At 49.6% G+C, this 15,701-nt stretch overlaps 1 protein-coding gene across 3 annotated transcripts in view; it reads left to right on the top strand.

Moving 5' to 3' along the window:
• Positions 1-15,701, top strand: part of WHRN (whirlin) — a 57,775-nt gene that overhangs the window by 18,014 nt on the left and 24,060 nt on the right. For all 3 annotated transcript variants that reach the window (XM_075056198.1, XM_075056196.1, XM_075056197.1), the window contains exons 2-3: positions 173-388; positions 12,742-12,867. In XM_075056198.1, coding sequence (XP_074912299.1) covers positions 173-388; positions 12,742-12,867 — 342 coding nt within the window. The remainder of the gene's footprint in view (positions 1-172; positions 389-12,741; positions 12,868-15,701) is intronic.

The following is a 15,701-nucleotide window of genomic DNA, read 5'->3' as shown; positions in this document are numbered from 1 at the left end:
TTTCACTAGCTTTTTATGGAGCTCAGTCATTCAGTTGGTGGTTGCAGAGTAGCTTGAGATCTTTCAACCTCAAGGAAGAGCAAAGCCGTGTCACCCTAGAGTGCTAAGACAGATTGTCCTTCCCCCTCTGTAGGCATTATTAACTCTCTCCTCTCCTTGGCTTGTCTTCCAGGTCCTGAAAGGCTGCAAGAAACTGAACCTGTCTGTACATTCGGTGGGACGCATCCCAGGGGGCTATGTCACCAACCACATCTACACCTGGGTGGACCCGCAGGGCCGGAGCGTGTCCCCGCCGATGGGCCTGCCGCACCACCAGAACAGCTCCCTCCGCAAGGACAGTGAGAAGAGGAGCCACCTCCAGCTCCTGCAAGAGGGAGATGAGAAAAAGGTGAGCAAGGGGGATCAGCCACAGCCCTGGGGGCATGTAGATGCCAACCCTCTTCATTCCCCTTATGCTTTTCATTCATGTGATTCTGGCCTCCATTGGGATAGCCTGTCTCTCCTTTAGGATACACTAGATCTTGTTTTTTTCCTTTGGTCTGTAGCTTTCCCTCTGCCTCCCCCGAGGAGTCCTGTAGGACAGGGTGGATTGACTTTGTTCCCATTTGACACAAGTAGAACCTGAGCTGAAGACAAGGCATTGTCCAGATGCAGACTTGTCTGGCGGTGAGGGTCCTGCCAGGAACAGCGGTCAAACCAGAAGTTGTTTGTAAGGCCTTTCCTGAACAGGTTGTTGTTTTGGCTGGAGGCCTGTTGCCAACATGGTCATTGAGAGGCTGACATAGGTGTTATGTTCAGGAGGGCTTGTGGATTTGGAGGGCTAGATCTCAGAGTGCATTACTGCCCTTCTTCCTGCTTTTCAGGTTTTTTTCAGGTGTTTCCTTGAGGCTTTCTTGGGTCTCGTCGCAGTTTTGTCTAAGTGAAAAGAAAAAAAAAAAAAAAAAGCCCAGACAATTTTTCTCTTCCAAGAATGCTATAAAATAAACCAGATTATTTTCCTTTTCCATTTGGGGAGAGGCAGGCTGAGCCAAGAGGGGCCTGAGCAGCGCCTGTGTAAAAAGCCCTGGCAAGTGAAAAAGGAGTGGGGAAGGGAATGGCTTTCCTAACAATACCCAGGGGAGCTGGGGGTGTCTGGCCAGTGCTGGCCACTGCAGCAGGGCCTGGATCTTGGGCCTTTGAAAGAAAGGAAAGTATATTAGCACATCTAATTCCCAGTCCTCTTCTCTTACTGTGAGCCTGCCCTCCTTTGAAATAGGCCTTATTACAAGCGAAGCCAGCAGAGAATACGTTGAAGCTGCAGTATCTGATCTTGAGGATTTACTGTTTCTTCTCCCTCATGCTTCCCTTGCCCAAACAGGCCTAGAGACTTGTAGACATGGAGGAACAGTGCTCAGATGCCCTTGCAGTGAGACACAGGCTGGAGGAGCAGACTCTGCTCTCTCTCTCGGTGGTGACGGATAGGGAACATCTTCATCCTGTACAAGCAGGACATGGTGTTGCCTCACTGGTGTTTGTGGAATATCAAATTACTGTCATATGAGTGAGCAGGGCACTTGCTTCCCAAACGCACAGTTGCTTGGAGCCTTGACGTATTTCCATCCTGTTATCCTGAGATCACTCGGGCTGTCCCCAGCACTTTGACTGTATGCCCAAAATGTCCTCAGCTCCACCTGGAAAGGCTGTGGAGGAATCTGTAAGCTGGAACCTCCCATCTCAGCCAGAGGGGGAAAAAAATCTAATACAGGATGAGGCAGTTTGCTGATGAAATATTCATGTGGGCCACGAGGGAGAAGGGCCCATTATTTTTACTTTAAGGAGAAGAGAAAAGCAACCGCTGCTGGCTTGCTGGTGTCCCCCACCCCCTACCACTCAGTGTCACCTTGATACAGCAGGCAGTGACTCTTTGAAGCTGTAGGTAGGAGTGTTTCTCTGCACATTGTTCCCTTAGTCCTTGCTGTGTATTGACATGAAATGCTTAGAAGCCTGCAGCTGTATGCATCCCTGCCCAGTGCCTGAGCCTCACATGGCCCCAGACAGCCCCTTCCCATCAGTCCCTAGGGAGATGTGATTGCAGGTGCCCTAGCTGTCTCTGGGCAGCTTGGCTGCTACATGGGCCAGTCATCAAACCAAAACACCCTCCTCTGTGCTGCTCCTGGTCCCGAGCTCGTCAGGGCTGGCTCCCGGGGGTGCACAGGAAAATAAATCCAACTGAACTTTGCAAGTTAAAAGAGCTTTAATTACCGTAGCTTAATCTGCTTTGGAAGGGAATGAAGCCAAGTTGAATGAAGGCCACATTAAACTTCGAAGAGCATCCATGCTGGGCTTGGGCGTAAGTGTATCCAACAGCAGCCAAGGTGTGAGGGGGGGCCCCCAGCTCTGAGTCTCCCACTGTGGCACCATTCTAGCTGAGCCAGGCTGCAGGACCTTGGCTCACAGAATTGGCTGCCCTTGTTCTGAGCTGTGCTTCTGTGGTGCCATTGCTTGTGATGCCTCTTTGTGGCAGTGCAGCACTTGCAGAGCACTGGGAAGATTTGCCAGCTTTTGGTGGGGTGCCCAGTCTTCATGGTGCTACCAGCTTGTGGCTTTGCTGGCTTCAGGACCTTTTGCCCAGGTATGAGGAGTGGTGAAGAACCTCTCACTCCACCTGTCTCTTCCAAAATCTGAGCTTGTTCTTCCATTCCTTGGTGCAGCTTCACTCAGTCAGACAGCCACTTCTTATAGTGGAGGATCGTGCTTTGACTCCAGGGTGGGGGGGTGAAGGCCCCTCTATTAACCTGGCAAGAGTCAAAGTCAGTTGCAGGAAATATTTGAAGCTTGCAGAAATGGGTGTGCAAAGATCTGATGCAGAGGGCAGTGCTGCTGGCATCATGAGAACAGGCAGTATTCAACCTTCTCCTGGCACTACTCCTCCGTGGCATATCAGCAGTGACATCGGTCACACTGCTGTTCCCATTGTGCCCCTCTGTGCCATGCTGGCCGTGTACTGCATTTCTAACAAGTTATCAGCTGTGTGTTGTTTCAGTCCTGGGATCCCCACACAGCTCTGGTGATGGCCCTTGGCTCCCTCTGCTGCTCCAGACTTGACTTCTTGTGTCACTCCAGCATGCCTCCTGCTCCGCTGTAGCGCAGCTCTGGGCACTGCCTGGAGGCCTTCTCCTTGCTCTGTTAATGGGCCTTCATCCTTTCTGACCACAAGTATGATGCACCTTTCTCCCTAGCTTGCTGGGTCAGTGGTTCAGAAGTGCTTGCCGTGGTAGCTGTTAGCACTGGTGGGACCCAAGGTTGCTCAGAACAGCACCCTGACTCCTCCACTCCTTGCACTGCCTTGAGCCTGCCTCCAAACCCAGCTCCTCCTGACAGTCCTGCTCATTGGTGTCAATGGTTGCAATAACCTCCACTCCTGAATTCCCATCTCTGACCGGCAAAAGAATATTACTGGATGCTACAGCTTTTAAATGACCAAGGCTGCCCAGACACTTCTGTGTCCAGAGGTGCCAGCTGACAGTGAAAGAAAGCCCCACCATGATCAAAGACTGGCTGGCAGTGAGGAGAGCCTGACCTGGCTGGTGGATTTGAGAGGGGTTATTTGGTGTGACTGCCTGTGTCATTTGTCTGAACACATGCTTCAGGGCATGAATTAGCTGAGTTGCTTTGTCCTGACTTACTGTGCACCATTGACAGATGAAAACATGTCCCAGCACATGGGAACAGCCTGCCTGTAGTTTTTTCTGTTTTTATTTGTATGTGTAGATATAGATATATTTAACTGTTGAAAGGGGGGTTATTCTGTTCACAAATATCATGTAAATAAATGCAACATATCCCTGGTTAATTCAGCCCGGTCAACCGGAATTGACAGGTACCCCCAAGGGCTATTTGATTTCTGGATGGTTTTACATTCTGAGGGAAGGGGTGGGGATTAGTTGGTTATTTTTTCCCCCCTTCTTTCTCCTATTTCTAATCGATCTGAATGTTCTGGAATACGTATGCAAAAGCTTTCAAACAGGCATCATTTGGGAAAGTACAGAAGAGATCAGACTTCAGCCCTACAGCAGGAGGCTAAAGTGATGTAAACCAGCAAGTTTGTTAATGCATTGCTACAGTTCAGTAAGCCTGCAATGCTACTGTAGTTAAGGTGATATTTCCAGCTTTTGCAAGGTTAAATTCAAGGTTGGTGGAGGCATCCTACATTCATCAGGCAATAGAGATATCCCTGTCTGGGTACCTTTCCCTCCAGCGCATCTGTTCTGTATGCCTGAAAGGATGGGGTTTGTAGCATAGTTTAACAAGTTTGCTTATCTGTAGGCAGAAGCATTCATTATCAAAAGGCTTGAAATGGAAACCGCTGCTGTTGGCGTGTGTGTGATAGGGTAACCGATCCGTCTGGCGGAGGAGGGATCTGGTGCATGGCTGTGTACCTTCCTGGAGCAGGCACCCAGACAGTGGGATGGTGTTGTGGAGCAGATGGGCTGGTGTGCAGCCAGGGTGGTTGGGCTTTCAGCTGACGGGTCAGTCTGATCTCCTTGGGTAGTTCTGCTGTAGCACAGGTTCAGTGCAGAAGGCATGAATGTTGCTGGCCCAGGGCTGGCACATTCCTTGCCCTTGGCTTTCCATTATATTTTTGTGTGGACACTGGGATTCCTTCGTTGTCAGCTGCAAAGAAGCTGTCATGGGGCTTTGGGAAGTTACTGGTGGACTGTCAGCTGTCCGTTGGCTTTGCTTTCACCATCCTGTTCCAGTCAGTGGTTCTGGGCCAAACTCCAGCTTGCACCAAGCTTGGGTCAGAGGCTATTCTGTGTGGATGAGCAGGAGGTGAATGCTGAGATCTGGGCCAATTATTCAGTGGAGACCTGACCTAATTTGAATGATATCTCATGAGAAGGCACAAGAAGGGGTGTGAGAACTAAAGGGAATGGAGGGAAGAAGGAGGTGCTGGTGTGTATGCACCTGTAGTTGTGCAAGTTACTGCAAATCTTTACACTTTCCATGTCTGTGTTGTCTATGGCAGAGATGTGTCTGTTGAAGAGGTGGCCATATTTCCCAAGTTTTGCTATTATATTGCTGCAGTAAGGGCAGCCTTCCCTGTAGTTGTAGTTAGTGGATCCAGTGTTTCATCAGAGCCCTGTGCCCTTCTTCCCCATAGGTAAAGTAGCCAGTGATGGTGGTCAGTAATAAGCATGAAACAAAGGGCTTGCACTAGTGCCCAGCTCTGGTAAAACAGTGTTAGAGCCACCTATCTCCAGCACAGACTCAGCAGCAGGTCACAGTCCCCCAGCCCCATCCCAACAGAGGATGTAGCCTGCCTGATGGAAAGATGGGACCTGCTTCCCGTGGTCACCTTGTGCTTCAGAGCAGTTTGGTTTTTATGATCTGTCCAGGCTTAAGTCCTCTGGATTTTTCACATGAGCAAGGACCATTTGTGGCGTGAGTTGTCATTGATGTACTTCTGGGATCAACAGCTTATTTCATTAAAAGCACTTTGGAAACCATCAGCTAGCAAAAACTCCTAGGTGCTGCTGAGCTGGGAGGAAGATGAACTGTGCAAAATGCTCTGCAAGTGTTGGATTGCTAATTCTCTGAGAAACGCCATTTCATCAGCTGAATCGTTGCTCTAATGTGCTTATTGCCAGGGGAGCTGCTTATTCCTTTAAGCTTTTGGTGCAGCAGAAAAAAGAAAATATACATAAAGAAGAGAGTGCGAACATCTCCTTGCCTTCAGGCAGTTCTGTATCCAGAAGTAGCTGTAATTATTATAAAAAAACAGAAAGAAAAAATATATCTGTGATAACGTTGCGTGGCTTGAATATTTGAGATGCTAATGGTGACTACTTGAGCATGAAGGATAAGAGATGCAGGAGAGATAAGGAAGGATTTCTTCCTATTAGATTGTAATGACATTTTTAGTGTGAAGTGATAGAGCTCCCTGCATCTCTCACTTTGCTTGCTCTGACCTTGCTGGGTTTTGCTTTGGTTTACAGCTAGAAGCATATCCAGGCTACTCAGGGGTATGTGGTTAGTTCCCTGTCATGACTGGAGTATGTGACACGAGCCAGTGGCTCCCCAGTTCCCTGGGTGTCATGGTTTAATCCCAGCCAGCACCTAAGCAGCATGCAGCCGCTCACTCACTTCCCCCCCACCCAGTGGGATGGGGGAGAAAATCAGGAAAAGAAGTAAAACTCACGGGTTGAGATAAGAACGGTTTAATAGAACAGAAAAGAAGAAACTAATAATGATAACACTAATAAAACGACAGCAGTAACAATAAAAGGATTGGAATATACAAATGATGCACAGTGCAATTGCTCACCAGCTGCCAATCGATGCCCAGTTAATCCCTGAGTGGTGATCCCCCCCACCCCCACTCCTCCCAGTTCATATACTAGACGTGTCATGACATGGTATGGAATACCCCTTTGGCGCTTTGGTTCAGCTGTCCTGGCTGTGTCCCCTCCCAACTTGTCTTGCCCCTCCAGCATTCTTGCTGGCTGGGCATCAGAAGCTGAAAAATCCTTGACTTTAGACTAAACATTACTTAGCAACAACTGAAAATATCAGTGTGTTACCAACATTCTTCTTATACTGAAGTCAAAACATAGCACTGTACCAGCTACTAGGAAGACAATTAACTCTATCCCAGCCAAAACCAGGACACTGGGGATTAAAGGTATCCTTCTGCCTTGGGTGGTCTGTAGCACTGTCCCAGCAGACTTACTCCAAAATGTCACTTGGTTCAGACCTCGGCTCACCTCACCCTGTGCTGGTGGGCAGCAGTGCCATCTCTTTGTTTTTTCAGGCACTTTAAGCAGAAAAAAGCACCTAAAAGTGGTAATTGTACTGCATGAGTTGAGCACTGCCCAGTAGAGAGGCAGCCGCTGGGCTCAACAGCAGCGTGGCCAAGAGCTGGGCAGCACCGCTGGGCTGAGACTTGGGATCAGGCCCCGTGGCAGAGGACTTGGTTTAGAGACTGTCCTGCACTGCTTCTGTTGTTGCCTGCCTGTCCCTCTGCTCTGAGTGTCACCTCTCAGCTGTGGGAGATGCTCGCTGCCCTGGCACACACCTCGTACAAGAACCTGTTTGCAAACCAGTGCCCCACATGTGCCTGTTGTGTGGCCAGGGGCAGCGCTGTAGCCGTGCTAATACTAAACACACTTGGAGGTGGGTGCCAGTGCCACTGTGGCAGCAAAGCCCTAAGCGTGGCCTTACAAAGCCTGCCCTGGAAGGGTGGGCTGATGTTGAGGCAGCTCTGGCGGATCCAGCACCCCTAGCAGCTGTGACTGTGCTGCTCCCAGTACCTCAGTTAATGGGTCGTGAGCTGGCTCTGCCTTCCTGTGAGCTGTGCTCGCACGTTTGCAGGTTGTCTAGACATAAGCCAGTGGGGTTTCCTTGGTAAGCAGGAGGAAGATGAGCCCTGCGAGCCTCTTTAAGTGTTGTTTTTGTTGTATGGTAGCAGTAATGGCAGGGAAATAGCTGTCGGCATGGGTGAAACCTTCTCAGCCACTCATGCAGCTGTGTGCTGAATTGTACTGATGCAGAGTAATTCTTGTCTGAAAGTGCTTTTTCTAATGGTAAAATCAAATCTGTCAACAGGTAATTTCATAAACCCAGAGAAAAGAAATCCCATGCAAGAATCAACTCAGAGCAAATGCCTTACTGATGATGGCATTTTTTTCCTTCATTTCCTGCTACAGGAGGCGGCAGATGTTTCAGCGCTGAAATTGAAATTAAAATTGTGACCTTGATCTTCCAAATGCATCTGCGTTGTACACGCAGGAGTTGCCTGGGGCTGGACACAGCCCTGGTATGGCAGAGGGGAGGAGGTGGGGACTGCGGAGCATCTGTGCTACCATGAGCCTGGGAACACCTGGTCCTCCTCAGCAAGGTGCAGGGGGGTTACCTTGCCTCAATGTCCTCACTTTCCTCACCCAGAATAACTGCCCTTCTGCACAGCCTTGCTTGCTGCCTCTGTTTTAGGATGGTGTTAGGACAGCTGTGCATTTAGCAGCTTGGAGTGATCCCAGCTCTCCCTGATATTAGCCCCTGAGGTATGTTACAACTTCTCACTCTGAGCTTCAGCCTGGCAGCAGAACAGGGGGAGAGTTGAGGAAGGAGGAAACATAAAGTGGATATGTAACCAAAATGCGCTCTTCTGGGACAAGACTTGCACAGAAGTGTTAATCGTATGTGTACAAACCTGCTTAGCTGAGTTGAAAAGCCCAAGCAGAAGGGCTTGGTCCAGGAAACGGTGTGCTGGGGGTCTGTTCCCAGTGGGGCCCAGGATCAGCGCTTTCCATCATGGCAGAATGAAGTCGCAGTGGTGGGAACCACTGGAAACAACAGCCTGGTCACAGTGAACATGTTTAGCTTCCTCTTTGGACAGCACAGCTTGGCTTGTGCTTCACTGTCATCCCGCAGTCTCCCTCCCACCCCACAGCTGCGTCTGGAGCGTGGGCTTAGGGTGTGGAAGAGGTGCCCTCAATAGGATGGCAGCGGGTGCGGACAACGCCGTGCTTGGGGCAGCTGGCATGATGGTGCCAACCTCACCCAACACCACCTCTGCAGTGTGCCCCGTCACAGGAGGCAGGAGGCCCTTGGGAAATAGTGTGCAAAATAGTCTCCCCTCTTATCCCTAAGCCCTTAACATGGAGTGACTCAGCCTTTGCTTCATCCTGCCAAGCAGCTTATTGCTCTGTTTGGCTCCTGAACGCTTTCTCTCCGCTCCTCCTTCCTGCCTCCCTCATCGCTCCCCAGTCTGATCAAACTGAGCCCCCTGCCTGTGAGCACTCGCTTTATTTCTCAGCTATTCCCTAAATCTGCAATTTGTCAATAAGCTAAATGCTCCAAGAGTGGTTATTTCTCTGGCCCCTGCTGCTGCCACACTTTTCCCAGCAGCCTAAGTTTCTGTTGCGATTTCCGCAGGGTTTATTCAGAGAGGCGTAGGTATTAGTTGATTAAGAAATGCAATTAAGCCCTCAACAACCCAACTTTCTGGGATTGCCAGCAGCGACATATTTTTTAAGTAGTGCTTAGGTTTTTTCACACAGCTTGTGTTTGTGGGAAGGTCTTTCAGACTTTTACTGCTTGGGGCTGTATTCATTGCTTTCTGCTCCTTGAAGACTAGGTTTGCCTGGTACGTGTGTAAACAAACCAGCTGACACAGCAGCATGTCAGGTTTATAGGGAGAGGGAGTATCTCTTACTCGATCTGATGATATCGGGGTGGGCAGAGCAGCTTCTCAGCTTACCAGCCCATCGGGATAGTGTTAAAGGGAAATGTAAACGTCTTGATATAGAGCTACCCCTTGTGTTGCTAACTCCAGTGAAGTGCTGGCACCTACATTTTGTTGTTTAGGGACTTGTAGGGAGAGAGGGTTGCCATTAGCAGTGTATTTTGACCCTGATCTGTGATTGCATGCACTTGTTGCATTTATGCTACTCATATTTTTCCCAAAGTTGGGGAATTTTTGAAAGATACGGCCGTGGTGTGGTGAAGAAGTTGCAGTAGAAGGGAAGCCCTGAATGTCTTTAGACAAATGGGGAGAAAAGAGAAGGACTTTGGAAAACTTTAATATTTTTCTTGTTCTAATAAAACCCAGTGAAATGTTCTATAAAGTAATTGTTCTATGTCCAGAGCAATGTTTTCACGTAAAGAAAAAGTTAAACTGCCCTTGATTTTGACAGGCGAACATTCTGTTGGATGGGTACAATGCCCGCTCTCCTCTCCAGCCTGAAGCGTGAAGGTCTCTTTATAGTTCCTTTACAATGCTTCAATCCTAGAATTGTTTCCAGCGCTTTGTGCACTTCAAAGCAGGGGAGGGACTAACCTAGGGAACATGAGTTTTGTGCAGCCCTAGACAAGGACGCTGATACAGGTAGTTAATGTCTTACAGTTCTCACTCTCTGGCTTTCCACAGTACAGCTGTTTCTGGAGTGCGGGGAGCAGAGGGCAGCAGCGCCATGCTGAGAGCCTGCCTGTGTTGTAGCACATTCGTGGGATCACCCCAGCTTTAGCCTGCAGATCCATAAAACACATGCAGCTGATGAGGCATTAATGCAGTTGCCAGCCAGCTGTGATACAGGTATAGAAAAGTAGGAGCTGTTTTGGCATACATATCTTAAAGTACAAAACTTTGCAGTGTATTGTCCTTAGGTAGATTTATGTCCTGCTGCTTATTTCTGTCTTGCTGCTGCACCACCACCACCAAGACAGAAAATGGGTTTTCAATACCAGCCTCTCTAAGGCTGGGCTGAACTCCCTGTGTGATGCTGTGTCCTCTAGAAAGGCAGGTTAATTAGTGACTTGAAGCTGGAAATGACTTTTCCATCCAGATAAATGTGCAAGCTTTTGATTTGACTGCGATGAAGAGTTTTAAATATAAAAGCCATTCACAAACAGTCTGTTTCTGGTTGTTTCTATCAGTGTGAAACACATTTTGGCTTTTCCCATTTGTTTTTATTCCTGCTGTCTGCTTTTCTCCAGAATTGACTTAAAACTTGGGACAAAAGCAAAAAAAACCCTGGAGTTATTCATTTAGGAAACATCGTGCAGTGAGTGAACAAAGGCCATTTTAAATTGAGAGTCCTCAAGGGAGCTAAACACAGGCTTGCTCATTCACTCTAAATTCTCACCTGAACTTTCATATATCATCAGGCCCTCTGAGTAGGAGAGGTTGGAAGGAGGCAGATGGGAAGCTGGCTAATAGCTTTGGCATACCTTGCAAAATCAGCCCCGTAGCCAGCATTTGGTGGGGAAAACAGCTGTCCAGGTGCTGCGTGGTACTTCAGCCTGTCAGAGGTTTGTGGAAAATATTAAACATCTGTTGCAGTATGTGCTGGCTGTTCTGGGCAGGATAGGTGGAAAACCTGTCCTAGCATTATTAATTAGAGATAACAAGGCGCATGGCTGCGTGGAGGAGTCCTGAGTGCCTTCTGTGCCTTGGGCAGGCGGGGTGCCTGGGTAGGGTGTCCTGCAAAGCTGCTGTCTGCACAGAGCAGTGACTGCTGCAGGGGCGATGGCTGGGCTGGTGGAGCTGTGCGAGGACCAGCCGGGGCTGTGTCGGGGTCTTGCCCGCTGCAGCCTGTGCCTCTGTGTTGCTTGTCTTGTTGCTTGTTCTCTGTACCCCCTCCTGAGGGGAGTGTGCCTGGAGTGGCCCCTTGCAGTCACTGCTGCATAAAAGAAGGGCAGAGAAAGGGAGCTGGGCTATTTCCCAGTCTGGATGGATGTGGGTCATTGCTGTGTAGTCACGTTTGCACAGGGCATGGGCAGGCAGAGGTGAAATGCGCAGTCAGTGCTGACTGGCACTGCTCCATCAGTGGTGCTTTGGGGATTTCTCTTGGCTAGGTATCTAGCCCAGAGATGCACCTGTAAAAGGAGAGCACTGAAAACTGCCACAGGTCAACTCTTCCTCTGGTTTATGGTTGTAATCCTCCCAGGCCATGAGTGCTGCCCCTCACATAGCTGAACCCTCTCAGTCCTCCAGAGCTGGCATTTTCTTCTCGTATTTCCCGCTGCCTCCCCTGTCCCACAGGAGCTGCCCTGTCTGGCCAAGGGACACGGCAGGGGTGCAGCTATCCTGCATTCCAGCTGGCCGTATATCTTACCTCTCCCTTCACCTGCACATTTTCCTCTTTGTGTTTCTGAGGATTGCAGAACAGGGACAGAAGGGCCCCTTTGGTGCTGCTGTGTCACCCTGTGTCCTGTGACACCTGGAGCTGGTGTCAGGGGAGGTGTAGTGGTCCTGAGCAGCCTGGCCTTCCACCAAAGAGTTTACAGCAGCTCTGTCTGACCCTGAGGGTGTTTGCCATAAACTGGAGTGAAACCTGTAGCTTGCTTTATTAGTTGATGTTGGTAGTTGCTCATACTGGAGGCTAGGTTTCTGTAGGACAGACAGGAGAAGGGCAGTATCCAGCAGAGCTCTGGCAGTCCCTTTTCTGGCTGACACCTTAGCTGGACTCCAGCCTGCAGAATGGTTTCTCAGACCTTGTCTAAGCTGTGTCTCCTTTCCTGAGGCCCAGACCCCTCCTGAAATAACATTACTTGCTCCACTTGAGGCATTAACCTCTTTCCATGCCAGTGCTTTACTTCCGGATTTGTCACATGGGTCCTGGGTGTCATTCCATCATCTTTCTCTCTTCTTTCAAGTTTTCCTTTGGAAGAGCCAGACTTCCACACCTTCTGCATGTGATCTGTCCTCTCACTCTATTTGAACCTCTGAATTATTGAAAATCAGGGAACGACAAGACAAACCCAAATCATGGATGTTGCATGTTCTCTGTGCTTCAGTGGAAAATGCCCCCCTTGGTAGAATCACCCTGTCTGTCCCTGCCGTGCCTGTGGTTAGCCATGCTGCTCTCTGGGCATGCACAGGGCATTGTCCACCTTGCAAGCCATGTACCCCTAAAGCATCCTTTGAGCCACAGCCAGCCCTGACCATTTGTCCAGGCATGGGGAGTCAGTCAAGCCTAGGGAGCCACAGGAGCAGCTAAACCTGTTCTCCCCCCTCCTCTGCATTGCTACAGGAGCTAGCCACTGCTGGGAGGGGATATCCCTGGTTTAGAGCTCCGTCTGGGGCTGCAGTTTTCTGGAGGCATCTCCAGAAGGGCCTCTGTTCCCGGAATGTGCGCTGCTCACAGATAGAGCTGGTGGCAGCAGCGGGGATGTGGCTGTTGTCAGAAGCATGGAGCTGAGACTGCTTTTGTGCAGTACTCAGACACCACGTCAACGACTGTTCCTATTCCTCTGCAGGTGAATCTGGTCCTGAATGAAGGGAAGTCCCTGGGCCTGATGATCCGAGGAGGGGCCGAATATTCCCTGGGCATCTACATCACCGGTGTAGATAAAGGCTCTGAAGCAGAGAGCACTGGCTTGAAGGTAAGAGTGACCACAGAGTGGGCTGGGGCAGGATGTAGAGCTTCACATGCTGTGGCTGCAGAGCCACATCAGCACATAACTGCTGCTGTTCCTACCCCTCTGCCCCCAGCAAAGCAGGGCTCTCAATGGAGAGGTGAAAGTTGCATTTCTGGAGATGGCTTTTCAGGGCAGGTTCTTTGGATGTTTTGGATACTAAGCCTAGAGGGAGCAAGGTGGTTGTGCAGAGACAAATGCAGCCTTACAATTTCTGGAGTAGGTTGTACTTGCCTTCTGCCTTAGCACACCCCCACACCTGATTTCTCCCCTTTGAGATAGCCTGGGGATGTTTTTGGTGTAGATATCTAAGAGTGCAGCCCAGACCTGGCAGGTGAAGAAAGTCACTCTCACCTCCCTGAGCTAGCAGGGAAGAGTTTTCTATTAAAGATCCTGGTCCTGTGCTCTCTTCCTGCATCTTGTATCCAAACCCATTATGTTTGGAGCTAATGTTTTGCACAAGGTGCTCTTAGCCTGCCTGCAGGGAATGTGTTTAGCTGCTGCGATGAGAGGAGGCCAGGCTTGCTGTGGTGGGAGCAGGTGTGTGCTAGTTTCCTCCTGCAGCACTGGCATTCACAAGGATCATGTCTTAACAAGCAGAAACAGAAGGATCACCCTCGGGGATAGAGCAGAGCTGATCTATCAGCAGCCTAACTTGGTGCGACCTCCAGTTACATCAGGCTTCCTCCATAGTCAAACAGGTTCCTAGAGGATGCTCTGTGGTTTGGCTGGGCCCTCCTGAGGCTGCACTGGTCCGGAGTTGGCTACAGTTTTGCTGCAGACCTCTTGTAAAGTGAGATCCTGCATCTCTTTTATTTCACTATGTACACATGCACACACATCACCTCTGAGCTTCTCCAGCTTTCCCACTGTACCAGGTCTCAGAACAGGATGGGACATCCTGGGACCTCAGCTGTTCCTGGAAGGGGCATTGGGGTTTGTCGTGGTTTAACCCCAGCCAGTAACTAAGCACCACACAGCTCACTCACTCCCCACCCCACCCAGTGGGATGAGGGAGAGAATCAGGAAAAAGAAGTAAAACTCGTGGGTTGAGGTAAGAACAGTTTGATAGAACAGAAAGGAAGAAACTAATAATGATAATAATAACAATAATAAAATGACAATAATAATAAAAGGATTGGAATATACAAAACAAGTGATGCACAATGCAATTGCTCACCAGCTGCCAACCAATGCCCAGTTATTTCCCGAGCAGCGATCCCCCCAGGCCAACTCCCCCCAGTTTATATATTGGGCATGACATCATGTGGTCTGGAATATGCCTTGGGTCATTTGGGGTCAGCTGTCCTGGCTGTGTCCCCTCCCAACTTCTTGTGCCCCCCTAGCCTGCTCACTGGTGGGATGGGGTGAGGAGCTGAAAAGGCCTTGGCTCTGTGTAAGCACTGCTCAGCAGTAATGAAAACATCCCTGTATTATCAACACTGTTTTCAGCACAAACCCAAAACATAGCCCCATACTAGCTAGCTACTGTGAAAAAAATTAACTCTATCCCAGCCAAAACCAGCACAGGGTCAAAATTTTATATGTTCTAGGATGTTCACCAGTACAATAAGTTGAAAAGGGAGCCATTGGACTTCAGGTGTATCTCTGTGCTGCTCATGAATGGGACATGTTTGAAACTCAAACTCCTCAGGCTGTAGCATTTTACTTCATCACTCAGGATTTCTTTTCTGGTATGTTTTTTCTCTGCAATCTCTGCAAAGGGCTCTGCAACCACATTGTGCCCTTTTTGCTTCCTCCAGAGCAATCCTGTGGGCTCTGAGAGACAGTTCTTTCCCTGCTCCTTGTGTCAGTCAAGACTCGATGGATGTTAAACTCCCTAACATTCTCTCAATCCCTTGAAATGGTGCTGGACTGCTGAGGATTGAAGGGTAATCCATTCTGATCCCTCTCTGTATTGTGAAGAGATACGTTTCTCCCTTGATCAGCCCTGGAGAGTTTAGGGCTAAGCCTTCAGCTTTGCTCCAGTGGCCCCATAAAGTCACTTAAATCTGTCAAGGCTGGTACCATGAAGTGGGTGGACAGTCTGATGGAGACGGCTGTGATTTGGGCTGGGACAGATACCATCCCATCCCTTGAGTTGCTTTGGCACAAAACTCTGGGCCCATTTAGCTGGGCAGTGAGGTCACCAGGGTTCCTTTTATAGACAGAGGAGGAAGAGGGAGACACTTTCAGGGGTAATGCAGCCACTTCTGAACTTACCTGTCTGCTGCAGGCTCCTGTTTCTCTCTGCTGACTCATTTTGACACAGAACAAAAATGCCAAACTTGGAGGTTTGGATTGATCAGAGCCTTAATCTCTCTCTCGGTCCCTAGCAGGGAAATGGGGTTTTGGACCCTGCCCTGTGAGAGGGTCACTTGGGCACTAGGGACAAGGAGCTGTGGGAGCATCCTAGGGAGATGGCTGAGTGTTTCTCAGGGCAGCAAGCAGTGAAAGCTGCTGCTGGAAACTCCCTGCAGACCATCCTTCTCTCCCAGAGCATATGTTACTCCTCTGGGCTGGCCACCTTGCAGCTGCTCTGCCTGCACACCGGACCAGGGTACATAGCTGTCTCCCAGGGATGTCAACGTGTGCTTGTTCATTAGCGCAAGGTTGTGGTGAGGGGCAGCAGGGACAGTGCTCTGGGACATGAGGATGTCAAGACGGAGATGATAAGAGGCACAGGACAATTTGTTTCTGCCTAATAGAGCTGGAAAGAGAGGGACAGGCTCGAGCTGCCCCGGGCGTCACACGGGTGACTTTGCTGAGTCAGAGGACCCACCATCTGAAGCAAGCCTGTT

The sequence above is a fragment of the Buteo buteo genome, chromosome 23 (genome assembly GCF_964188355.1).
Source record: "Buteo buteo chromosome 23, bButBut1.hap1.1, whole genome shotgun sequence".
NCBI classification, from domain to species: Eukaryota; Metazoa; Chordata; class Aves; order Accipitriformes; family Accipitridae; genus Buteo; species Buteo buteo.
This window is presented reverse-complemented; position numbering and strand designations above follow the sequence as displayed.